General features: G+C 53.6%; 1 protein-coding gene across 1 annotated transcript in view; it reads left to right on the forward strand.

Moving 5' to 3' along the window:
* BMP7 (bone morphogenetic protein 7) overlaps positions 1-26,025 on the forward strand; it is an 89,879-nt gene that overhangs the window by 47,831 nt on the left and 16,023 nt on the right. The window contains exon 3 of the mRNA XM_032387603.1: positions 11,636-11,784. Coding sequence (XP_032243494.1) covers positions 11,636-11,784 — 149 coding nt within the window. The remainder of the gene's footprint in view (positions 1-11,635; positions 11,785-26,025) is intronic.

Consider the following 26,025-nt stretch of genomic DNA (forward strand, 5'->3'; position numbering starts at 1 on the left):
AAGAAAGAAAGAAAGAAAGAAAGAAAGAAAGAAAGAAAGAAAGAAAAGAAAAGAAAAGAAAAGGAAAGAAAGAAAGAAAGAAAGAAAGAAAGGTAGGGAAGATGACCCAGCATGAAAGCTGTGTTTGTGTTGGTTTGTTTATTCCTTGAGTGTGCGTGGAAGAGGCAGCATTGACCTCATTCTATTTTGGTCTGGCGCTGGAGGAAACGGGGCAACCAGGGAAAGGCTCAGAAGATGAGTCTGCCGTCCGTGGCACCTCGCCCGCCCGCCTCCACGAAGCCAGATGCACGCAGCCGCCCAGCAGTGGGTTTCCAGAGCCACCTCCGAAGCCCCACGGCGCTCCCCAGCAGGCCCAGTTTCTCTGGGCCCCCCCCCCCCGAGGCCTTCCGGTGACTGATGTCACCAGCGCGGCTTACCTCTTGTCATTTGGTGTCGATGTGCTTTGTGCCTCGGGTTGAACCGAGTGACAGGGCCTCCAGTTTCCGGAAACTCGGGAGCCCAAACCCTGGAAACTGGAAGCAAAGGGGAACAAGAGTCGGGTCCAAAAGTAAATTTGCCGTTGGCTTTCTTCCCAGCTGCGGCTTCCTGGCCGTCCGTGTCCTCCTGGTTCCCCCGGACACATACCGATAAAGGAGCTGGTGCTGCTGAGGGCACAGGAATGGAGGAGGAAGCCCGCGCCCCCGGCAGCTTCCCGCGGGGGTCTGCTCGGGCCAGCCGGCAGCCCCCCGAGGACACAGGCAGCCCGGGAGGGTGGGCTGTGCGGGGCCTGGGACTGACCGGTGGTGGGGCCAGGCACCCCCAGGGGGCACTGGGGTAGGAGGGAGCAGTGGGCCGAGGCCCCGGGAACTGGGGGTGAATCCACTGCTGGAAACACTAGTCATTTGAAAAACAAAAACATTCGCTTTTCCTCCTTAACTAACACAGACGACAGAACGTGATCCAGAGACCCCCTGGGCTGGTGGCAGGGCTCTGAAGGCACCAGCACGTTCGCTCAGCAGGTATTCGAGACCTACTGTGTTCCACGCTGTGTGCTAGGGGCTGGGGCTACCCCAGCGGCCGGCAAAGCAGGCCTCGCTCTTGTGGCCCGAGGAGCTCAGAATCTGGTTGGGAAAGAGGAAAACCCAAAGGACTCTGCAAACAAATTTAAACACCAGCCTGAGCGCTGGAAAGGAGAGGCTCTGAGCGTGTCTAAGGACAACGTGCCTCAGGGTGTTGGTGGAAGCTTCCCTGGGGCGCTCAAGGAGGAACAGGTGTGATGGAGATGAAACGACCGGGAACAATGTAGCAGGTGGCAGCTGTGGTCGGCTGCGGCCCCGCACAGACGAGAGCCTGAAGGGGGGCCGGCAGGAGGAATGTGGGGTGACAGGGGGTGTCGGGGAGGCAGGGGGAACACGTTAGGGAGTTTGGGCTTTTTATTCTAAGAGCTAATAAAGGGTTGAAGGCAGGGCACTTATCTACTCAGATAGGAGGCTCTGAAAGGCCTCGCAGGTTCCTGGGGACAGGGGAGGGCAGGTCAGGGAGGGTGGGAGTGGGACCCCCTGGGGTCCTTCACCACCAGAAGCATTGCTGGCTTCCCTGAGCCCCAGCCTCCCACCTGTGGATAGGGACCATAGCAGCTGCCTCTCAGGTATCGTGAATGAGCAAGCGCTCCTGGTGTCATGAGCCAGGTCTGCTCTAAGATCGTTGCATCTTGAGTGAGGGTCAGAACTTCGTTGTGAGCTCCTTGCTTTGGGGCTGGAGTAGCTTAAATCTGGAGGGGGGCAGAGGTTCACATTGACTTTGAGGTCTGCTCCAACCTGGAGCCACGAGCCTTGGACACTGGCTTGGCCTCATGACTGTATCATCCCATTTAATCCATTTTGAGAACAATCCTCATAGTTAACCCACTTTATAAATAAAAGAACCTGAAGGACAGAAGTTGGCTTGCCCAGGGTCACTCCACTAGGATTTAACTTTCCTAAGACCCAAAGCCTTGTGTTATAATGCCCACGTCCCTGCCCACCCAAAGTGTGACCCAAGGACCAACCTGGAGGCTTCTTCACAAGGAGGATCCTGGGCTCCACTCAGACCTCCTGATTGTTTTCTTCTGCTGGTTGCTGTATCCCCGATAAGGGAGAACCTTCTATTTTTAGCTGTGCTCCTCCTTGTCCACCTCCTGCCCCCATGGCCCATGTGTACACACATGTTTGAGAGCCTCTTTATCACATGCCAAAGCCAGAGTAGACATTTCTTTGCAGCAGGACTTCTCAGAGCTTTTAAAGAGCTAACGCACATTATGAAATTTCTCAAGGAGCAGTGATGTGGTGCATTCTACCCTTATTTGAATACAGAGCCTTTTAATTTTTGACCCTCTCATTTTCCTCTCTTGGGTATTCGATTAATGGAGGCAGTTCTTGAGAACTTGGTAAACTCCAAACCCTTCCTCTTGCAGATGGGGAAACTGAGGCCCTGACCTTAATGGCTGCTGATTTGCTTCCTGACTTTTAACAACAGGGGCCTCCTTGGACTGTGGACAGGAGTGTTGTTGACCATCCTGTGAATGCCCAGGTGAAGGGCAGGGGTGGGAAGGGAGGAGGGAGAGAGAGAGAGAGGCAGACAGACAGATGGTCCTGGGGTGGGGAAACCGTGGGCTGGCGACTCATGCTCTGGCCGTGGGTGGAGGGTATCATGCTTCTTTGTGTGTTTTTCCACCTTCCTCCCAAATGACTTAATTTTAGCCTTCCTGGATATGCGTAGTCTTAAAGAAAGTGTGTTTAAAAAAAGCCTTGGACCTCCCCGACTTCATCTTCCTGTTCCAGGGATGCCAGGGCCTGTTCGGGTGACTTGGTAGAGGGCATGGCATTCCTGGAGCCCCAGGTGGGGTGCTGGGGACCTGGGCTGGGTCCTCCCCAGCCTGGGGCTCTGGAGGGGCACTCCCCGCAGCACCACACCCGACTTCCTCCGTGGGCCCTTTGATCTCGTTCCCGGCTCCCCTGCGGGCCTGGTGTTTGCGTGCTGGTCGGACTCCAGGTGCACGGGGGCTGCTGGCTTCCCAGCCTGACTCATCCTGAGCTGAGCAGCAGCATGCCTGCTCCCCCTCCGTGACATCACGTCAGCCCGGGAAAGCTGGGGCTTCCCCACCGCACTCACTCTTGCTCTCTGTCTTCTGGGGCATGTTCTCCAGGCCCCGCAGCAATTCACAGTGTGCAGAGTTTTAAAGCGCCCAGCCCTGCAGTGTTCCAGAGAGCCAGAGGGTGGAGGTGAGGGTCAGAGCAGAGGAGAGGGAGGAGAGTCTGCAGGTTACCCCTGCTGGAGACTCTTCCCAGCTTCCCCGTTCTCTTCGGCCCAGAACCTTCCCATGGCTGCAGGCTCCCCTCGCCTCTCTCATTTGGTTTGCACACTCTGCTGGAATGCCCTTCCTGCCCTCCTGGCTTCATTAACTCTGCCCATCCCTCTGACCTGCCTCAGGAGACACTTAGTGCTTTTCCTTGCTCTGCTGCCCCGGAGGACTCCTTCCTCACCTCATGCCCCCGGATCGGGGTCTAATAGCCTTCACTGTGTGATGCGTTCAGCTCATCTGGAGTCAGAGCTCCATCTCTGGCTGCTCACAGAGCGCCTGGGACCTAGGGGTGTTCAGGGTTGGTTTCAGGAATGGAACTCCATTCGTTCCTATGGCTGTTGTGACAAATCACAAATTTCGTAGCTTGACACAGCACCCATTTGCTGTTATGTCTGTGGAGGTCGGAAGTTCTAGATGGATCTGAGTTAATCTGAAGGTGTGTCAGGGCTGAGCCCCTTCTGGATGCTCCAGGGGAGAATCCGTCGTTGCCTTGTCTTTTCCAGCTTCCAGATGCCACCCCCATTCCTTGGCTCATGCCCTCCGGCTAGCAGTCACTTCCCTGTGACTCTGCTTCTATCCTCACACCTCTGTCTCTGTCGCCCTCTTTGCCTTATAGGGACCCTGGTGATGACAGGGCGCCACCTAAATCGCATCTGCAGGGCCCTCTTGCCTCGACAAGTCACAGGTTCTGGGGATTAGGATGTGGACTTCCGGTGTGTGTGTGTGTGTGTGTGTGCACGTGCGTGCGTGAAACGCACGCACACGTGTTATTCTGCCCACCACATAATCTGAAATTCATTTCTCTTTCTTTGATGGGGGTCACTTGGCACGGAGCTAGCCACATTCTCCTGGATTCTCTCCACGCCCTCTAACCCCTGGGAGGACTCCTGGCTGGGGGTCCCAATGGGAAGGCTGGCTCCGTGTGGCTTCCTGTCTGGGGCCTGCCGTTCACTGGCTGAGGACACTTTCTTAACTCATCTGCACCTCCACTGTCTCGTCTATAAAGTGGGGGTCGTGACCACATGTACCCCATTGGAGGAGGGAGGATGAGGTGAGAGAATATCCCACACTCGAGCTTCGTGGCCCAGGCCTTAGTGTTCTGGTGCTGGGACCCCCAGCTGCCAGCCAGGCCTCCTGCAGAGACCCTGGTGCCTCCAGATGTGGCCCTTCCAAACCCCAGCTCCCTGAAGGCGATGGGCTGTGTCTGAGGGACCCCGGGGGCGGGGGACGACTGTTGAGCTGGGTCTCAGGCCAGGATGGCAAGAGTGTTTTCCATCATACCACCCGAGACAGAGGCCCAGAATTGGCTCTCCCCATGTGGCCAGCAGTGGCCCGTGCACAAGGTCTGGCCTCCCGAGCTGAAAATTAAAGCCGCGGGAATAGATTTCCAAGGCCCCGTTCAGCCCTTAAGACCCCAGATCGCTGGGACCTGCTGGCAGAAGGTGGGAGGAGGCGTCGTCCCCACATGGCTGTGGGATGGAGGCTCTCTCCAGTGATGAGGCAGTGGGCACTGGGGGGGGCGCAGCTGGGCTCTCTGTTTCCTGTAGCTCCTGCACTGGCCCGGAGAAACCCTCAGACTTCCAAGCTGGCCAGTCTGCCGGTTCCAGGGCTGTCCTGTCTGGGGCTGCGTTTGTGTGGCGCGCTGATCTCCCGGAGGCCCTGGTCCGGGGGTGGCACCCCACATCCCGCATGGGATCATCCCGCTCTGGGAGTGGGTCGTGGTGAAGGCCCTTGGGATCACAGTCTCGGAATCGTTTCTAAGGAGCCAGAGGGCTAAAAAAAAAAAAAGCACTTTCCACCTTCCCACGTTGGAGATTTAAAAATACCCACTTTTCCAGCGCGGTGGAACTTTCCAGGGAAGGGGGGCTGTGAGGCGCTGGAAAGCAGCTCTCGTGGTGGCATGCGGTCCTCCGGCTTCTCTCTGTGGGTTAGATTTCAGCTGGTTCCCAGGGTTGTCCCCAGGAGCAGGAGGCCGCCGGCCCCAGCACCACCCTGTTCCCAGGCTGGTGGTTAAATATTAACACCCCTCCGTGCCACGACGCTGGGGTCACCGGCGGTTCACGCCTCACAGAGAGCAGGCCTTCAGGGCAACCTGGGTTTCAGGAGGGAGCAGTTGACCTTCGGGGTCTTGCTACTGCTGCTTCCATCGGGAGAAGCAGGAGAAGGTGAGGCGAGGCCACGTTTGCGTCCCAGCTCGGTGGCCCCTCTGTGAGCCTGGATGAGCGGGCACGTCGTCCACACCCACGGAAGGGGGCTGAGAGCCGGGCCAGCCCCCTCCCCCGGGGTCGTAATGCAGATCGGGTGGAACGTGGGAATAGGCTGTCCCACGTCGATCTTGCTTCTTTCAGAAATAGAAGGTGCCGCTGCATTGGGACGCTATTGATGAACACGTGCAGAGGGGGGAACACATCTTATTAGCATAATGGCTCTATGTTCTGTATTTTAGGCTTCAGTGGGCTTTATCCATTTAAAAAAATAGAGCTTTATTGAGACATAATTCACATACTGTACAAGTAACCCTCGTAAAGGGTACAGTTCAGTGGTTTTAGTCTATTCCGAGCTATGTGACCATCACCACTATTCCACATTTTCATTAGCCCAGAAGGAAACTCCGTGCCCATTAGCACCCACCCTCCCCCCGTGCGCCCCCTCCCAGCCATGGCAACCACTAAGCTTTCTGTCTCTGTAAATTTGCTTCTCTGGACATTTCATATCAATGGAATCACACCGTATGTGGTCTGCTTTCTTTTACTCGGCATAATGATGTCAGAGTTCATCCACGGAGTAGCAGGTGTCAGTTCTTCATTCTTTCTTACTGCCAAATAATTTCCCGTTGTGTGGGTTTACCATACTTTGTTTATCCATTTATCAATGGATGGATATTTGAGTTGTTTCTGCTTTCCGGGGCTATTATGAATAATGCTGCTATGAACATCTGTGTATAAGATTTTGCATGGATCTATTTTTCATTTTTCTGTTGGATAGTAAAATTACCTCAAATGGTAGCTCTGTGTTTCTCCTTTTGGGAAACTGCCAGACTGTTGTCCAAAGCAGCTGCACCATTTCCCATTCCCATGAGAAGTGTATGAGCGGCCCAGTTACTGTGAATCCTCATCAACACTTGTTACTGTCTGTTTTGGTTTTAGCCATCCTGGTGGGTGCTAAGTGCTATCTTACTGTGGTTCTGAGTCCCTGGTGGCTGATGATGCTGGCCTTCCTTTCATTGGCTCACTGGCCATTCGTATATCTTTATAGAGAGGTCTATTCACATTGGCCTTGTCCGTTGTTGGAGACCATGGTGGACTAGCTTTTCCCACCTTGTCCTCTCCCATTTTCTTGACTAATTTGTATAGACAGGAATTGTCTGTTGATAATTTGGTGATTTTAGTAAAAACGCAGTACAAAGCCATTTAGGAATGGGGGGAGGTGAGAAAGGCTTTTCATTTCTATTTCAATTCTTAATGCATGTTGTGTGGCTGAAATTTTCTGTTTCTTTTTTTCACCATTTTTTAGCATTTTGTATTTCTCCAGAAATGTACACACTACACATTCTGTTTTATAACACCTTTTCGCTTGATACCCTATCTCCCCTCATCAAGAAGTGTTGATTTATATGGAAGTTTGTGCACACCACCATGTCTTACCGGTGTCTCTTAGTAGATGGTTTTCAGTTTTTCTGCAATAAACAGTACAACTATGGTTTGGGTTCTGTCTCTGTGATGGACAAACTACCCACAACACAGTGTAAATCGACAGTCATTTTGTTGCTCAGGAATTTGGGCAGGGCTCAGCTGGGTGGTTCTTGTACTTTCTACAGTGTCTGCCGTGGTCACTGATGAGCGGCTCAGCTGGGGGCTGGCTTGGTTTCTGTCTCTCTCTTTGCTAGACCCTCTTGCCCCATAGTCTCTGCCCCCTGCCGTGCAGTCTCTCTCTCTCTATAGCACAGCAATCCGATTTCTTGATCCATGGCTAGCTTCCCAGAGAGCCAAAACGGAACTGCTAAGCCTCGGACAGAGCTGGGCCTCACTTCCACTGGGTCCTACTGGTCACAGCAAGGTGCAAGGTCAGCCCGGACTTCAGAGGTGGGGAACAGACTCCACTGATTTATGGCAGAGCTGCCTGTGGGTACCGAGGTGGGAGGAATTGCGGGTGGCCCTATTTGCAGAAAGTCTACGACTCTGAACATCCTAGTATACTTGTCGGATGAACTTTGGAGTCAAAGTGAACATTCTTCGAATGGATAGGTAGTCTATTAACTATTGACTGTTGGGTTTTGGGGAGGTCACATAACATGGGGGCCCCAACAGATCTAGCAGGGAATGTGCGCCCGTACCTGTGTGCCTCGTGTAACTCTAGAGATGCCCCAGGGAACTGGAGAGTTTGCTGCCTAGCTGGTCTTCCCTTGGGTCTCCGCACTTGCTGAAGAAGGTGGCATTATCCCCATTTTACAGAGGAGGAAACTGAGGCCCAGGAATCAGCTGGCTCGACCTACTCTCCTCTCTTCCCCACCCCCCCGGATCTCATACCTATCTAGTATTTTCTCTGCTCCACACACCATTGTGACAGTAATAGGCATCACGTAGGATCCAACCACCTCCTGTGTCTCTTGTCCTTTGGTGAGAGGTGAGTTAAGGAAGTGACAGGGCTCACGTGCTCAAGTTCTGGGGTCAGACTTCCGATGCTGCGCCCGGTTCTGTCCCTTACAAGGTCACTGAGCGTAGACAGTTGGCTTCACTTCCCTGGAGCCCCCTATCCTCATCTGTAAAATGGGAACAACGGTCTTACCGTTGGGGACCCTGGAGAATTGACGCAAGGGAAGCACTTGGAGTTCCAGCAGGGCTGAGGGTGGGGGAGTGCTGTCGGGCTCCTTGGGGGACCGTCACCCTGAGCCTTTCCCGCCTCTGCTCACGCCCGGGCTGGGTCAGGGAAGCCAGCGTGTTCAAGGTAAATAACATGTCACAGATGTCCTCCCCTGTGTAAGAACCATTGTGCTCTAATGAGATGCTCAAGGGGGCAGCTAGAAGAGCCCACTCTCCCACCTGTCCCCATGGACTTGGTTGCAGAGTCATTTCTACATTGTCCTCTTCATGTGGGCCAACCTCATGCCCAGACCTTCAGGGCAGAAGCAAAGCCCGTTTTAGTATCCCGCTCTTCCCGCCTCTCCAAGGCTCTCCTGCCCCGGTGCCTTCGAATGCGGCTCTGCTCCTTCCAAGCAGGCCCAGAACAGACCCAGACCGAGGCCGCGGGGAGGGGAGTTGGTGTGTTCCCGCTGATTCACGGGATAAGTCAAGGCGAGCCGGTAATAAGAACGTTTGGTATCATTTGGCAAGACCACTGTTCGAGGGCCCCAAGTTACTGTTCGTTGTTTTACTGCCCATAAGGGCTTATCCAGATATCTGGTCACATTTTCCTGCAAATAACATTTTCCAGCAAAGTCACCACCCAGGTTGGCGACTTCTGTGCTGTGGTGTGGACGCTTCCTACGAGGGCCCGGGGAGCCTGTCTGAGCCGGGGAAGCTGTTTGGATTTGGAGTGGCGTTTCTTCTCTGCTGTTTGTTGTGGACTGCTGACTGCGGCGCTCCATAGCCAGGGTAGTCATCAGGGCAAACTGGAGACGGGGACAACAGGAAACTCTTGTTTGTAAGTTGAAAATCTGTGCAGACATCCCCCAAGCCGGTTCTGGAACTGCCTGTCCAGGGGCCCAGGGAAGAAGTAGAAGAGAGGTGGTCGTGAAAGACCGTCTCGTTATTATTCCGTTGGGACAGGATGGTCCAAGTTAGGGTCTTCGGTATCCTCTGTGGCTCTAAAAAGCCATCGTTGCTTCTATCATCTTCTGTCATCTCTCTGTGCTGGAGAGGGGCGTGAGCTCAGAGGGGCTGGCGAGGAGACAACGCACTGTCTTGTGCTGCAGCTACGTTTTGTTGGCTAGGAGATCCCCAGTCATGGTTCATTCGCACACATTGCGTAATATAATTCGGCATTTTCTCAATCAGGTTCTGGCCATTGTTGAATATCACCTAAAGTGAGATTTTCAGGGACGTGGATGCGGATAACCCCTCTTTCGATCTTGCGGTCCTGGTGATGCTGTCGCATCCCTGCCCTCCCATGGCCAAGGGCTGGGCACCCCCTTGACTAAGCCAGCTAGGTTCTCTGCTCTCAGGCTTTGGGATGGAGCGATGCCTAGAGAGAAATGGAACCCAAGTTCCTGCCTTCGATAGCTGTGCTTGATGAGACAGCCCTGCATCCTCACACCGGCCTTGGCTCCTGCTCTATCTGAGGCTGGTTCTCCAGCCCTGTGTACGCCTCTCTGAGGACCCGTGACTCTCCCCATACATCTCCAGTGGGTTCTGCATTCAAGGAAATTTGAGACACTGGCTAAAATTACTGATTTATTTTCTGCGTGCCTTCTCACAAGTCTTGTACACATGAAGGTGACTGGTAAACGTCAGTGTGTTATGGCATGCAGCAGAATTACAATTCGGCAACCTCACAAACGTGGAGTCTCCAGGCCACAGAGATGAATGGGGATGACTGGTGATAGGAGAATCGGGGATGGGGGCCAACAAGAGATATGTGCCTCATCTAAGGGGGCATCTGCTCCTCGGCTCCAGCCGATGTCTTAATGGCTTATATTACAATGAGTTTGATTTGCCAAAGGCTCTGAAATGATGATAGTCACACCTGAGCAAAGATAGTATCCAGAAGAACTGTGTTCATGTGTGGTTGCAAGCTTGGGCTTACAGGCCATCTCATTGGATTTCGGTCCTGCCTTGGCTCTGTCTTAGCACACAGGGACCCCTAATAACCCCAGGCAAACAACTGTGCCTTTCTGAGCCTCAGTTTTGGGGTCTGCACAATGGCCCAGGTAATATTATCCACCTCACAGAGTTGTTGTAAGGACTCAGTGCTGACATAACGCTGGTCAGGCATTTCAACCCAGAGCCTGACACACGGTAAGTGCTCCATAAATAGTCAGAGAAAATTCACCTTAATTCCCAGGAAAATTAGATCACTTCAGGTATGATGGGATGGAGATTGTCAGTGCCCCAGGGCAGGGGCTGGTTAGGTGTTGTTCACCATTGTACCCCAGTGTCTGGCACAATGTGGGGGGCTCAAATATTTTAACTGATTATTGAAGGACTCAAAATATTGAAACTTTGAATGTTTATAAGTAAAACTGCCCAAGATGTTATGAGACCTTTTATACTAGAATTCTGCTATCTTTTACCAGAGGTAAAAATTCACCAACCTATCTACTCTCCGATCCATCCACCCATCCAGCTACCCATTCACCCATCCATCCTTCCATCCACCCATCCACCCACCCATCCATCCATCCATCCATCCATCCATCCATCCATATGCCCACCCACCCATCCATCCATTTGTCTACCCACCCATCCACCTAACCATCCATCCATCCATCTATCCATCCATCCATCCATCCATCCATCCAACCATTCAGCCATCCACCCACCCATCCACCCACCCATCCATCCACCCACCCATCCACCCATCCATCCATGCATGCATGCATCTATCCACCCATCTATCCACCCTTCCATCCATCCACCTACCCATCCATTGTCCATCCACTACAACATCAGTTGTCGTTTTACCCATTTTGCTACTGCAAAATGTGAGGAAGAGAGGATTAAAGGCTTATCTCTATTAATAATGTCAGTCTAGGAGTTCACCTCCTAATACTTGGTGGACTTATGAAGAAGTTGCATGGCATGGAAATGAAGAGCATCTGCGCTGGTGCTCAGTTACCTGAGCTCACACCCCAACTCAGTAACTTCCTGGCTAAATGACCTGGGGCAAGTCATGGTCTTACCATAGCCAGTGGAGATGATAATATCCCTACACTGTAGGGTCGTGAGAGTTGAATGAGATGATGTGTGTAGAATATTTGGGGTGGTGCCTGGCACATGGTGAGTAATCTAACAAATGTGGGCTTCTGTTCCCTGAGACTCCCAGCAACACAGAAGCTGTAAATTCCTACCTTCCTGTCCCCCTATCCCATTGGTGTGCCCTGCTAACAAGTGTGAAGGGTGAGTTTGCTTCAGAGCAGCTCCTTGTCCCCTGTGTGGATCTCTTTATGCCACTAACACACTCCCTTTTTCCATCACAGCTACTAAGAGGTCTCCAGGCCTGGATCTTGCTCTGATGCACCCACATTTGGGGGCCTGGTGGCCCTCCTCCTACCTCCCCTACTCCACATGGTCCTTCTCTCCAACAGCGGCTGGCTGGTGATGGGGTGATGGAGCCATGACCTGCTCACCTGGGGCCTGTGTCTCCCCTCCTCTCTTGCAGGGAGTCAGACCTGTTCCTGCTGGACAGCCGCACCCTCTGGGCCTCGGAGGAGGGCTGGCTGGTATTCGACATCACTGCCACCAGCAACCACTGGGTGGTCAACCCGCGGCACAACCTGGGCCTGCAGCTCTGCGTGGAGACCTTGGACGGTAGGTCTCCGGCCACCACCGCACTGGTTCCGACACAGCCTGTGCTCTGGGATTCACGTAGGAGCTCAGCAAGCTCATGCTTGTTTCCATCAAGACAGGGCCCCCCAGCCCCCACCAGCCAGTACTCACTGTCCAGCCTTTCGATCCCAAGCAAAAGTAGCACCTACCCCCTTTGCAAGAGAAGAGTACACAGTTGGCCATAGCCGGGTTGGGTGAGGCCTGATTGCGCAGAGTGAGGCCCTCACCAGCGGCGTTGGCATCCTCTTGGAAATGCAGGCCTGCTGCGTTAGAACCAGCACTTTAACCGGGGCCCCGGGTGATGGCGGAACACATGGCCACCTGAGACGTGCTGACCCAGGCACCCCAACCTGGAGACATAGGACATGTGTCCCGTGCGTGGCAGGATATCTAACAGCAGCCCTGGCCTCTACCCACTAGGGCCAGTAGCATCTCCCAAAAATGTCTCCAGATGTTACCAAATGTTCCCTGCAGAGCAAAACTGCCCCTGGTTAAGGACCACGGCACGGGTGCAAGGAAGGCACGAAGCCCCTCCCAAGTGACCCCAAATGTGGTTCTGAGTCCCAAATACTTGGAAAGTCCACTGTTGACCTGCGTCCCCCTGTGCCTCCCACTCTCTCTGCCGGGCATCCGCCTGCTCTGACGAGGGTGGCCAGAAGGCGAGTGGGAACCAGGGTGGGACTGCTTGCGCACATGCCTGCCCCCAAAGCGTGTTTCTTATTAAGTGGGGGATCGCTTTGGAGTGGGTGGCTTCTTCCTTACACCAGCTTTCAGGAAAAAAAAACCCAAACTAGAAACACACTGATTTTAGAATAGGTAATACTTACCAGTGGCTTAAAAGGCAAGTTACAGATGCGTGCAAGGGTGCACCTCTCGCCGGGGCCGCCGCCTCAGCTGCTCACTTCCATCCCGGGGGCACCTGCTGTTTCCACATTCCTGGCTGTCTTTTCAGAAATGCCCTCTGGGTGTTTAAACAACTGCACGTAGATTCTGCTTTGCTTTTATTTTATTCCTCCCGCAAGTAGTGACATAGTGTATATGGTGTTGTCTGCCTTGCTTTTTTTTTTTTTCACCTGACAACTTACCTTGAAGGTTGGCCCTTTGCAGCCGTGGATGAGCTGCCCTCTTTGCTCGGGGGCTGTTGTGTTTTCGCATACGTGCGGAGTGAATGTAGCCTGCCACTCATTCGCCATGTGACTTTGGACAAATTCCCTAACCTTCCAGAGCCTCCTCGTCTCCAACACACAGGGCCGTAGGGGGCATTAACACAGAAGGAGTTTTAAAACAGTGCCCTAGTGTGCATAGGAAGCGCCCAGGCATCTCATTAAAATGCAGATTCTGATTCAACAGGTCTGGAGTGGAGGGGAGGCTGCCATGGAGGCGGCTGGTCCCGGGCCGTGCGTTGAGAAACAGAGGCTGAGTCTAGACCCGATGCCCAGGAAACACGCCCTGAACCAGGGCTGTTGCTTCTGTTATTAATGGTGTTGGTGTTGTTATTACTGCTCCTGACTTATCCACGCCCCCCTGGGAAGGACATGTTAGGTGTTTTCTGGTCCTTTGCTCTTACAAACACGGCTGCAGTGGAAAACCTCAGTGCACACGTCGTTGTCCACTTGAGTGTAGCTCTGGGATAAATTCCTGAAAGGGGCAAATTCAGCCTGCATCCTGTTTTTCTGTGGCCTGTGAGCTGAAAATAGTTTTCACATTTTTAAATGGGGGAGGAACATCAAAAGAAGAAGACCGTCTCATGACATGTAAAATAATATGAAATTCACGTTTTGGTGTCAATAAAGTTTTATTAGTACACAGCCACACTCACTCATTTACGTATTGTCTAGGCCTGCTTTTGTGTTATCACAGCAGGGTTAAGTAGTCGTGACAGAGACTCTGTGGTCCACAAAGTTGAAAAGATTTATTATTTTCAGATGATTATTTATAGACAAAGTGTGCAATCCCTCTTGTATGCCAGAACTTCTCAAACTGTGTCCCATGAAGTGTCGATGGGTGTCCCGGGGGAAGGGAAGCATTCATGATCAGTTAAGTGTGAGAAAGGCCAGGTTGGATAAACTAAGCAGGTTTCTCTGCAGGACTTCTCAGAACCTTTATTTTGCAAATGTCCGTTGTGAATTTCCTGATGGGGAATAGAGCATAGAGGAATTCTAAACTTACTTGACAATAGAGTCATTCAACTCTTCTTTTTCACTTACAAGCTCCTGAGGAACATACTGGAGATGAAGTAAAAATGGCGCTATGGTAGATTTGACTCCTCTCTTCAGAGTGACCATTTCCCTGGACTTGTGGATATTGTCTAGATCTTCCAGCTTGACCTTGATGGGTCCTGTGCTTCTCTGCCCTGTCTGCCCTGCTGGCTTGGGGTGGCCCAAGTTTGGTTTTTCTCTAAGTGACACCCAACCCAGTTCCCCTAGTGTCAGGCTTGCCATCACCTTTCTCCCCCAAAGTCTGGGGCTTTGTGCCCTTCTTTCCTCCAGCTTCTGCTTCCCCCCAGAATGCAGGTAAGGCTTGGCACTCATTGAGATGGCACAGCCTGATGGTTAAAGCTTGGGCCCAGGAGGCCAGACTCACCAGGTTCAAACCTCACCTCTACTGTTTCTACCCACATGATCCAGAGTGAGTCACTTAATGTCCCTCATCTGGAAAGTGGGGTTAATAATAGTTTCCACCTTCCAGGGTGGTGGTGAAGGATCAGATGAGCTCATGCAAGTGAAGAGTTTAATTGTTCAACTTGGGGCAGCCACTGAGCCCAGAGTCAGTGCTTTATGCCATGATCTCTTGTAATTCCCGCCATGAGCCACAAGGCAGATGCTGCCAGTAAGATCCTCACGGGACAGAAGGCCCCTGACGGGTGTGCGGCTGCATGTTCTGGCAGCCACCTGGGGACCCCTCTTCATCTATGGGGAGGATAGCCTAGTGCTCGTAAGATGCAGCCCAGGGTCCGGGCAAGGATCAGAAGCTGTACGCGTGACTCAGGGCCTGTCTCCTCCCCTCCCGCCCCCTCCCAGACGGGGCACCCAGAGCTGGGCATGGATGCCACCACCCGGGGATTTGGCTGCTCTGTCCAGGCACTGTGCATGCCCAGGAAGCAAGTTTGGCCTGGTGGCCTGGGTCAGGGAAGGACCACCCACTCAGACCATCAGAGAAGGATAAAGGGTACGATGGCTAACTGGGGGGTGTGAATTTCGGGATCTTTGTGGGAATGAGATAAGAAGCAAGTGAGCCCAGCGTTTCTGAAACCAGGGGCTCCTGGCTGTGCGGTTGCTTTCCCTCCGACCCCGGTGTCCCTCAGAATCCCCTGGGGGGCATGTTGAACTTCCTGATTCCCAGGTCCTACCCCAGACCCGCTGATGCTGAGTCCCTGAGGATTGGGCCCAGGAAGCTGCCTTTTCTTACGAGCTCCCTGAGTAACTTGGGGCCTGGCCCAGTGCTGACATGCTGGCAAAGTCATGCCCCATGTTTTGGGGTACGTGCTAATAAGATGATGCTCAGGCTGAGCACCCCATCATGTTAAATGCCCGCACCCGTGAAAGACCAGCAGAGCCTGTTGGGGAGTCCGTGGACTTGGGGCTCCGTTTGCTGGTACACCACAGCTGTGTTTCTTGTAGAAGCAGCCGGGCCCCTGCCCCGGGGGCTCCTGCTGGCATTCACCTAAACTCAGTGAGCCCCGCTGCTGCCTACAGCACCTGGGCAAGCCGAGTTCCAGGGCGGTGACCCCTGCCCAGCCCCCAGTGCCCGCTCTGGGAGGAAAGGAGAAGGGGCACCGAGTCAGGTACAGCGTCTGATCCTTGTCCAGACCCTAGCAGCATCTTGCAGCCACTAGGTGGCTGCTGGAATATGGAGCCTGTCCCCTCTCAAGAGGCCTCAGTTTTCACACCCCTACAATGGGCATGTTGATGGTAGTTGTACTGGTGAGCTTGCTTCCATCCTAGTGAGGCACAGACGTCATAGATCTTCTTTGAGAAGCTTTAGGTCTGGTGCGAGGGGAGCCTCCTGCTCAACGGGTCTCCAAATCCCTCCTGAGACCACCCAGGAGGAAGACCTCCCTCTCCCTCCAGCTGCGCCTTCCTGTTAGTGCCCCTGGGGAGCAGCACAGAGCGTGCCTGTGCGGGGGAGAAGCCCATAAACGCTCCGGGCACCTGTGGCTCATCGGGAGCCAACTGGGGAGCATTGTCTCATCCGAGGACAGGACGCTGTGGGAAGGAGGGCTGGCGTCTACTTGTCTTTCCCTTTGTACAGAAGGCAAGAGGAGAGGCAGCTGCCCCCAAGCCACACAGGCGGTGTTCTGCGCTCCAGGGGCGGGTGGGAGAGGAGAGGAGGCACGAATGGAGGGGTGCTGACGCGTTCTGGCTCCCGCCGGGTGGAGGGCTAGCCAGCTGACAAGGGGGCTGTCCCCGTAGCCAGGCTGCTGGCTCGGGGCTCCCGTGCAGAATAGGGACAGACCCACACGGGTCCCGCCCGGAGCCAGCAGCCCAGTCCCTGCTTCCGGGCAGCCTCATGTCGTGTTGGGCAGCGGGTCCAGCCTCCCGATGCCTTGTCCCTTCTTCTGTTCCACGGGCGCAATAATGGTCGGGCAGAAGAGTGAATTCCTGTGAAATGCTGAGCCCTGGGCCTGGCACCCCATCCATGCTCCCTGCATGCTCGATGGGATCATCATGGTTGCCTTTGACGAGCTTCGTGCTTTCGGGGACCTGCCCAGGGAGCGCGGCTGTTAGCATCGACACGTTAGCAGACGAGGAAACCGAGGCCGAGAAGGGGGAGCCACCTGCCTGAAGTCGCCCAGTTCCCTGGGTAGACCTGGGCTTCGCCGCTGGTTCTGACTCCAGCCCCCTAACTTCGCTGTTCGCTGAAACGCCTTCCGAGGAATGTGGTCCGCAGGGACCAGGCTTGGGGAGTGTGTACTCCATGAGCGCCTGCCAGGTACATGGCTGGGCCCTGCCGACAGACAGCTCGGGACCCTACAGCGTCCTGCTTCCTGCCTGGGAAGGAGAGGGTTTGAGAAAGAACCCAGAGGCCAGTGTGCTTCCCGCAGGACCAACAGAAGTGGCCAGGGCTGCATTTGACTTTTGTGGGCTCCTCCCTCCATTTAAAAAAAAAAAAATAGTAAAAATGATGTTTTATGACCAATGTTGGTATAAAGATGAATATAATCCTGGCTGGATTAAAAATGAAAACATTTTCATGGGCCCCTAAAAGTACCATGGGCCTGGGCACTGTACCTGCAGACAGGATGGCCCCAGGTCCTGCGTCCCAAGCCGGGGAGCAATGCTGGCCTCTCCCTGCCCCAGCACCTGGGTGTTAGAACCAGCTTCCTATAGTCGAGAGCCCCTCCACCTGCACTGGAAACACATTTCTTCACTCAACAAACATTTGATGAGCCCGAGATTGTTGTAGGCACTGGGGTAGGGCCTGAAGGATTTTGCCATCACATTGCCCACGTTCTTGTCAGAAGGTGGACAGTGACGAGACCGTGTTCTAAAGGTCAGGGAGGAGGCTGTGAAGACAAGTTCTGGGGTTCTCAGGAGGGCTTCCAGCTGCTCCCTGGATCCATACCCATGGTTTTTCCACTGCCACCTTCCGTCCCACAGCTGCGGGCAGACGAAGACACTGCTTCGGGCTTGAGACGCTTTTGTCCTTGCAGACGTGCAAACACCTGGTCATTTGTTCCCAAGACAAGGACTCCAGCCTCTTGTCCTAGTTTCTAGGGTCCTCCTCCTCTCCCTTGTCCAGAGAAGAAATCACTCAGAGGCTCAGGAGGGCGGTGTCGAAAAACCCGACCTCTCTAATCCAAGAAGACAATCTGGCGGCCTCATTTGCCCCCCCTCAGGCCTCCTTGCCTCCAGCCGCTGCTCGTAGATGAGGAGGCCTGGTCTCCCCGCTCCCGCCCCCTGTCTGCTTCCTGAAGTCAGACACATGCATTCTGGATGTCTGTGCGGAAAGGGAGCCTCTCGCTTCTCTCCTCGGGTGCGGGAGCACGTGCCCCTCTTCTTCACCAGCCCCGACGGGATTGAATGGGATTGCAAGGCATTTAAAGGATAGAGGGCATCTGCTGTCCCGGTGTGATGCTCGGCGGCGGCGGTGGCGGCTGGGACGGGACCGCGAGGTGAGCCGTTCGCCCAGGGCAGCTGTGCAGACCAAGCCCCGTAAAGCCGAGGTTGGCGAGTGATCCGCCCACAGCGCGCAGCTGGTTCCAAGGTGCCGTCACCCTTGTGATTGCTTCACATCCTGTTTGTTCAGAAGCCGAGTGAGAGACAGGAGGAGGCCTTGATGACCCAGAGGCTGGGATGGGTCCTTCCCAGGCTGGGTGGGCAGCAGTGACTGGGACAACACTGGGTCATTGGGGCCAGGCAGATGTCACAAGTGTTAACTACGTTCTCACCTGTCACTTGGGCCTTGGTCCACGGAGACAAGTGGCCGGAATTAATGTGTTTTGTACAATCGGCGAAGAGCATTCTGCTGCTGTGGGCCTCCACGGGGGATCCAGTGGCTCTGGGCCTGGAAAACGAAGCCACAAGAAAACGAAGATGTCGCCTTCTCTGTGATTGGGCTGTGCTCTCTCCTCTCCTGAGAGGCCCCATTTGGGCTCCATGCCTCTTCCTGGGGAGCTTCCCCTGGGCTGGGCGTGCTGATTCTGCTCCTGCCTCTCCAGGATCCGCCAACGGTGGCCTGATGCACGGGCTTGTCCCTGTCCTCCACGCCCAGAGTCCTGCAGACCACCACCCACTGGCTCACCTCTTGGAAGACCTTCCTCCTCATGCCTTGGGGAATCCTTCCTACAGTGTGGAGGCTCTGTAGGTTGCCCACATTCACGCCCGAGCAATCTTTTCCTTCCTGTGTTTCCATCCACCTGGACTCAGTGATGGTTTGGTGGTTAAGTTCACAGCTTCGAGCCAGCTTCCCCATCTGTAAATGTGGGGTCAGGAGGCCTACGTGAGGAGGAATGGGCTCAGCACAGTGCCTGGCGCAGAGCAAACTCTCAGTAATGGTGGTTTCTCATATTTATTGTGAGCCAACAATGGGTAGAACCAACTCTGTCAGGAATACTTTCATGGGCAAATAACAGACAATTAAAGTGCCTTATCTCGGGGCAGTTATGGTTTCCTTTACAAGTCTGGAAGTATGTGGATCCAGGGTTGGTTAGAGCAGATGTCAGCAAACTTTTCCTATACAGTACCGGATGGTCAATGTTCTAGGCCTTGTGGGTCAGATAGTCTCTGTCACAGCTCCTCAACTGTGGCATTAGAGCATGACAGCAGGTGGTAAATATGTGCACCAATGTGCAAGGTGGTTCCAATAAAACTTTATTTGCAAAAACAGGCGGTAGGCTGCATTTGGCCTGCAGGCTGTAGTTTGCCAACCCCTGGGTTGGCAGAATCAACAATAGTCAAGATCTTTTCCCTCCTGGCCCCATGTTGTGTCCTGAGACTCATCACATCACATTTGGCCAGATGGTGGCCTCCACATCCCCAAGCACGGAGGAAGGAAGCAGGTGGACTAGATAAAGGATCTTCTTTCCTTCTGCCTGCTTTTTTAGGGAGGAGAGCATCTCTGAGAAGCCTGCAGCACCCATCCTAGAATGAGCTGTATGTGAGACCAGGAAGTGTCTGTTTGCAGCCTCCTCGTGTGGAGGAGGGCCAGGGACAAAGGGGCTGGGCATGGCATGTGCAGCCACAGCCAGCCGCTTCTGCCTCACTGAACACTTATAGGATTGGGCCTTCTCCACTCAGCTCTGGAGTGGGAGCAGAGCCTGCTCAGACAGCTTTGTTGGCCTTTCAGATAGCAGGTGTGATGATTTGGGAACAGGTGGACACGTGGAATGTGCGAAGGCTGTGGGAAATGAGCAGCACAGAGGATTTCGCTTCTGCTTTCCATCACAGCAAGGACAGTGTAGGTTCATGCAAACCCTGTTGGTGAATGTTTCTCATATTCATGACCATCCAAGCTGGAAGCGCCCCTAGGTGTCCTCCACTAGGTGAATGGATCAACAAGCTGGGTTAGAGCCATACCGTGGAATACTACTCAGCGACGGGATCAAATCCATACTATGCAATAGTACTCAGCAACAGGGAGATGAGCAACTGGAACATGCAACCCCAGAGGCGAATCTCAAAGACGTCCAGATGGAAGTAAGCTGAAGCAGAAGACAGTGAGAGTCCACGTACATGAAATGTTGAGAAAATGCAAAGCTATGGGGATGAGAACAAGTCACTAGTTGCCAGAGGGTGGGAGTGGGCAAAAACAGGTCTAGAAAGCACTGTTGACATCTGGGGCTGGCTCCTTCTCTGTTGGGAGGTCATCCTGAGCACCATACAATGTTTAGCACCATCCCTGACCTCTACCCACTAGATGGAGAAGCACCTCCCTCAAGTCGTAAAACCCCAGAATGTCTCCAGACCTTGATACATGTCCCTGGGAAGCAGAGACATCTCCAGTTTCAATGCACTGAGATAAAAGGCAGCACAGGGGAGTTCTGGGGGGTGCTGGAGCCGTTCTGCATCTTGATTGAAGTGGTGATCACATCAGTCTATACATTTGTGAAGACTCACACATCTGTATTCAAGATGTTCGTTTAAGCACTAAAATTAAAAAAAAACAAAAAAACTCAAAACCAAAACAGAATTAAAACATCCCACAAAGAGGCAAGCCATGTGTTCTACTAAAGAGGAAGAAAGCAGCGAAGCCATCGCCCTGAGCCCACGCACCTGCCTACCGGGTAGACCAGATGCCTTCGTCCATCACGTATTGCTGCAGCCAACAGGGGGATCAGATCTAATGCTACATCGGGAAGACCTTTCTCTCCTCACTTGAGGAGCACCTCTGGGCAGATTAAAATACAAGACACCCCGTTAAATTTGAATTTCAGCTAAACAACAAATAATTACTTAGTGTAAGTATGTCCCACATACTGCCAACATTATTCATTTCTCCGAAATTCAAATTCAACCAGGCATCCTGTATTTTTACTTGCAAAGTCTGGCAACCCTGTTCTTGGGCAAATCTTCAGGTGGGTTTGTTTCTTTTTAACCTATTAATTCTTAGCTAGACTATACATCTTTTCCAACTTCCCTGAAGACACAGACCTTATGGTTAAAGTATTATGTTTCTTGTTCCTCCCTGCCTCGATCAGTTACTACTCCTACCTCCAACCCTCTGCCTCGTGCATGTGGCCTGGCTCCCTATTCGGTGATATTCACCCTGGACATTTAGATACACACCATCAAAACAGATACTTGCCCTTGCACGTGCTAAGTAAAGCCAATACCCTGTGATATCATAAAATGAAATAGAATTCTTCTGCCAGACAACCCACATGTCCTCTCCTCCAGTAAAATGCTTCTTGGCCCCTTTTGGGGGTATTAAAACAAAAAAGAAAAAACCTTATGTATATACATACTCTCATATGTTGGTATATGCTTTAAATTTCTTCTCTCCAAGATGTGATCACACTGTATCTGGTTCTGCACTTCCTTCCCCAGGCTCTGGGTGTAACCCCCAGGGTACAGAGCAGTGCCTGGCCCCGGCCTGTGCACAATGAATATTTGTAAAAAGATGAATGAATTATTTAGGTGCCTGGTCCACTAACTGTTTGGATAAAATGCCACATTGTCTCTAGCGTTTTACAGTTAAAAACTTGACTGTGAGGACTTACCTTTGTGTGTTTGTCCAGGAGCGGCGCTTGTTTTAGGGAGGGGTGTGACAAGCCGTGGCTCACCACCTGGGATGTGTGGCCTCCCAGGGGACACTTAGCGATGTGTGGAGACAGTTGTGGTCGTCAGGGCTCCGGGGGAGCGGTGCTCCCAGGACACCTGTGCACATCCTCCAGTGCCCCCCAGTGGTCTGAGTGCCGGGGGCCGGGGACCAGCCACTGTGTTGCCACCGTTCTTGGGTCAACGTGCTGTGGCCAGTCTTAGAACCCTGTCCTGTGCTGGGGCAGTGGGTGGAGGGGACCACCCTGCCCTGAATTGTGGGGCTCGTGGGAGGGCAGCAAAACATGGGCAGGACCCAGAGAGGCCACCCAAAGTGCAAGGGTCTAGAGGAGAGCCTGGTGGGAGGGGGCTTGTTTCTGGACCACCATCTGCCCCCCACACCAGCCTGAGTGGGTCTCTCACCACAGAAGTCTGGCCATGTTCCCCTGTCCAGACCCTCTGTGGCTGTCGTCATACCTAGAATGTGATCTAGAGCCCCCAAGAAGGCCCTCTGTGACCCAGCCTCATCACCAGCCCCCCTTCCCTCCCTCTTTCCAGCTCCACTCCCCTCCTCCCTGTTCTTCAAACACACCATGTGTGTTCCTGTCTCCTGGACTTGGCATTTGCCATTCCTTCCTTGCGGAACATTCCTCCTCCAGAACCCCCGTGCCTAAGAAGCCTTCCCTGACCAGTTCCCCTTGTCCCTGCCCCCGACCCGGTCCTAGTTACTTCGTGGCCATCACCACCATCAATCACAATACTCTGCATCCCTGAGCTTATTTCCCTCCCTGGGGCGGGGGGGGAGCGGTGCTTTGGGGGGCTGTTCTGGCTCACTGTTGTACCTCGCACAGAGCCGGGCACACAGTAGGTGTTCGTCAGTATTGCTGAATGAACTAAGGGGTCAATAACAGGGTAGTTGCTCAAGCCTGGGACACATAACCTCAGTGTCCGTTGGTAGGAGAGGATAAGGTAAAGGCATTTCCAGATGCGAGGCACCTCTGTGGCCACGAGGGATGAGGTCAGTGTGCTTCGTTGATGTGGAAAGATGTCACGGTATATTGCATAAAAACCAGGTTTATATGAAACAGCAGTAACCGTCCCAATTATGAGGAATTGCACACACGTGTTTTTGTAGACACACATGCGTGCAGCTTAGACTAAACAATCACAGGGGTTTGTTCATTTTGGTGGTTGGGGCAAGAACCGAGCTTCAGGACTGGTTTGATCCAGTGGCTCAGCAACGTCACCAGAAATTCCGCATCTGTCTCTCTGCTCTTCCTTCCACCAGATCAGCCCCATTTGAAAATGTAAACATCTCGTGGTCTCTGGTTGGTGGCCATTTCTGGGGCTCCATCCATTCCTCCTCCCTCAATCTTGTCCAGGGAGAGAGAAGGTTGTTTTTGAATGCTAAAGTGGGAAGTTTCTTTCCCAGAAACTTCCAGGGTGCCTCTCTTCCATTCATTGATTGCATTGGGTCCTGTGTCCGTCCTTGAGCCAATCACTGCAGCTAGAGCATTAGTTGTTGTCCGTTAGACCACAGGCCCACCCCTGTGGGGTCTGCTAAGGCACAGAGGCTGAAATGAAAATTGGGTTGGGTACCAAGGAAAGGGGGCGCGGGTGAGACAAATAGCATCATCCCCAATTTACAGATGAGGCCATCGAGATCCCAGCATCCAACTTTACCTTTCTTGGCCCACACAAGGTGGTCGGTGGAAGATGTAGGTTTAAACCCCTTGAAGTTCCTCTTCTTTCCCCCCTGTCCACCCATCGCTCCGCTGAGGCTGTGGGTCCCCGGACCTGGCTGTCCTGACAGCTGCAAGAGCCAGCCAGACCCCCTCCCTTGGTGCTGCACGGCCGCTCGCGGCCCTTGGATTTACTGTATCTGGAACAAGCATCAGGTTTTCAATCGAGGCATTTTTATTTTGCCCTAAAAGCCTTCCAGGTGGGGGTGGGGGCAAGATACAATTCCTAGGGGCTCAGCTTTAATGGTTTCTTTTATAGAATCGTTCGAATTATAAATGCATGAACTCGAGGAAACCCTTGCTAAAGAATGCAGGAAAGCCGAACATTCAAGGGGGTGAAGGTAAAACAGTGGTGGATGGGGGACGTTTGCTCTTTTAAACATGAGCTGTTAAAAAACCAAAGCGAACCCCCTGGTGCCGATCTGGTCCCCGGGAGGCTGGGTTTCCTGACTTGGTCCCGTCTGGGGGGCTCCAGGTGAAGTTAATTCCAGATGTGGATGGGCCCAGGGCCTCCAGAAGCACCACTTTCATTGGCCTCTGACCCTCCGACCTAACTGGGGGTTATGCATTTCTGTCCCGGTTACACAGGCTGGGTTCAAATTCTGCTCTGTCACTTCCAAGCTGGGTGTCCTTGGGCACGTTATTCGGCCTCTCTGGGCTGTCCTCTCATGAGTGAGATCGGCTTTCTTTGCCCTGTCTCTTGCTTTATCTTTCTTTGGAATATTTATCACCATACGGCATGACAGTAAGTACACCCTGGCCAGTGGCCTGAGCTGACAGCCTGCTCTCAGCTCCCAGCCCGCTCTGCCCAGCAGCAGAGCACAGGACATGGCGCTTGTTCCGTCCGCTTTCTCCTGTCTGTCTCTCCGGCCCCGTACCCTCTGGGTGCCCTCCTTCCTCCTCCCCAAGCTTCTTCCAGATCCTTCCAGATCCTTCCAGATCCTCCCTAACTGGGCACTCTGATGCAAGCCCTGACCTCTCAGTGGTGGAGTCAGGGTGCCTGGGCTCGGCCCTCAGGCCGCTGTCCAGCTACACCCTGTCCCCAGAGGAATTCCTCCCTGTCACCCCGACCGATGCCCCGAGCCAACATTTATCAAGCACGTCCAACGTGCAAAGCTCTGTTCTGGGAAGCGTCTGTGTGTTGAGTGACAGAGGCAGGACTTGAACTCAGGAAGTCTGGCGCCCGGCCAGAGCACGTGTGGTTCCAAAGTCCGTCTCTCCCCCCAGATCAGGAGCTGCACCCGGGCTGGGATGGTCCGCTGCCCACCTGCCAGCTTCCCTCGGGCGACAGGTGGACACCGAAAATGGCAGCCATTGAACCACACTGCGTTCCGCCTTCCACCCTCCCCCAGCCTTGCCTCAGTTTCCCCACCTCCATAAACGGCCCCTCCCTTCTTCCAGGTGCTCAGGCCCAGAGCACGAAAGTCAGGTGTGACTGCACCTTCTCGCAGCCTCTCTGTCCAGTCCCTCAGCAAATTCTGCCAGATGTTTCTTTCAAGGTGGATCCAGGCTCTGTTGTTTCCCAGCTTGGGATGTGCTCTCGTTATGTGACCGTGGGGTGAAACTGGGGAAGGGTACAGGGCACGTCCCTGTACATTTTCTTCTGCAACTTCCTGTGAATCTGTAATCATTTCCAAACAAAACTTTAAATGTAAATTCCTAAGACGGATTTGAAAAATGAATCACTGAGGATCTGTCTCTGGCCAGCCCTGCTCGCTGCTGCCTGGAGCCAGCCCTGTCCCTCTCCCTGGACTGTCCAGTAGCCTCCCCCTGGCGCTCCGGGGGCACCTGAGGTGCTCTGTTAGAGACAACTCGGGGTGCCCGCTGCGCAGCTCCAACACCCCGTGGCTGCCACTTCACACCACCGTCTCAGTCCCTGGTCCACAAACTGCGGGGCTTAAAGCAGCAGGGCTTCGTCCTCCCGTAGTCTGGAGGCCAGAAGTCCCAGGGCTGTACCCCTTCCGAAGGCTTGAGGAACGAGTCCTTACTTGGCTTCTTTGGTGTTTGGTGTTTGTTGGTCTCCTTCCCTCGGGGGTGTGCGTTTGTGTGTGTGTGTGTGTGTGTGTGTGTGTGTTTGTCGGTGTCTCTGTGTTTTCACGTGGCCTTCTTCTAAGGACACCAGTCATTGGGTTAGCTACCACCACCCTCAAGTCCGGTATGACCTCATCTTAACTAGTGACGTCTGCAAAGATGCTGTTTTCAAATAAGGTCACATCCTGAGATTCTGGGTGGACATGAATGTGGAGGGACACTGTTCAATTCCGTAAAAAGAATAAAGGAAAAGTGCTTGCTGTTGCCCACAGGACCCTACATGATCTGTGCTCCCGATAGTCCCCCTTGATTTATCCCACTGACCCCTCCTTCGTCCCTGCTCACCCCGGTCGGTGCTCTAACCTGGCAGCTGGTCTCTTACCTGTTGCTTGAACACACCAGCCTCGCTCCCACCTCCAAGCAGTTACCTTTGCAGTGCCCTCTGCCCGGAATGCCTGTCCCCAGTACCCACATACATGGCTCCCTCCCTTGCTGTTACCCAGTCCTCTGCTCAAACGGCCCCTCCATGCATAAGGTGGTCGTCACTGGGGCTGTTTGCCACGGTTCCCACCCTCCTTGGGCAAACAGGGTTCTCCCACCTCTTGAAATTAGGTGGATCACATGACCCACTTTGGCCAAGGAAATGTAAGTGGAACTTCCTCTAGCCCAAGCCCCGCAAACCTTAGCCGGCTCCTAACCCACCCCGCTCCGTTTTTCTCCCTGCACACATATCACCACGGGCTACCGTGGTC

Source organism: Phoca vitulina, unplaced genomic scaffold, assembly GCF_004348235.1.
Source record: "Phoca vitulina isolate PV1807 unplaced genomic scaffold, GSC_HSeal_1.0 scaffold50, whole genome shotgun sequence".
NCBI lineage: Eukaryota > Metazoa > Chordata > Mammalia > Carnivora > Phocidae > Phoca > Phoca vitulina.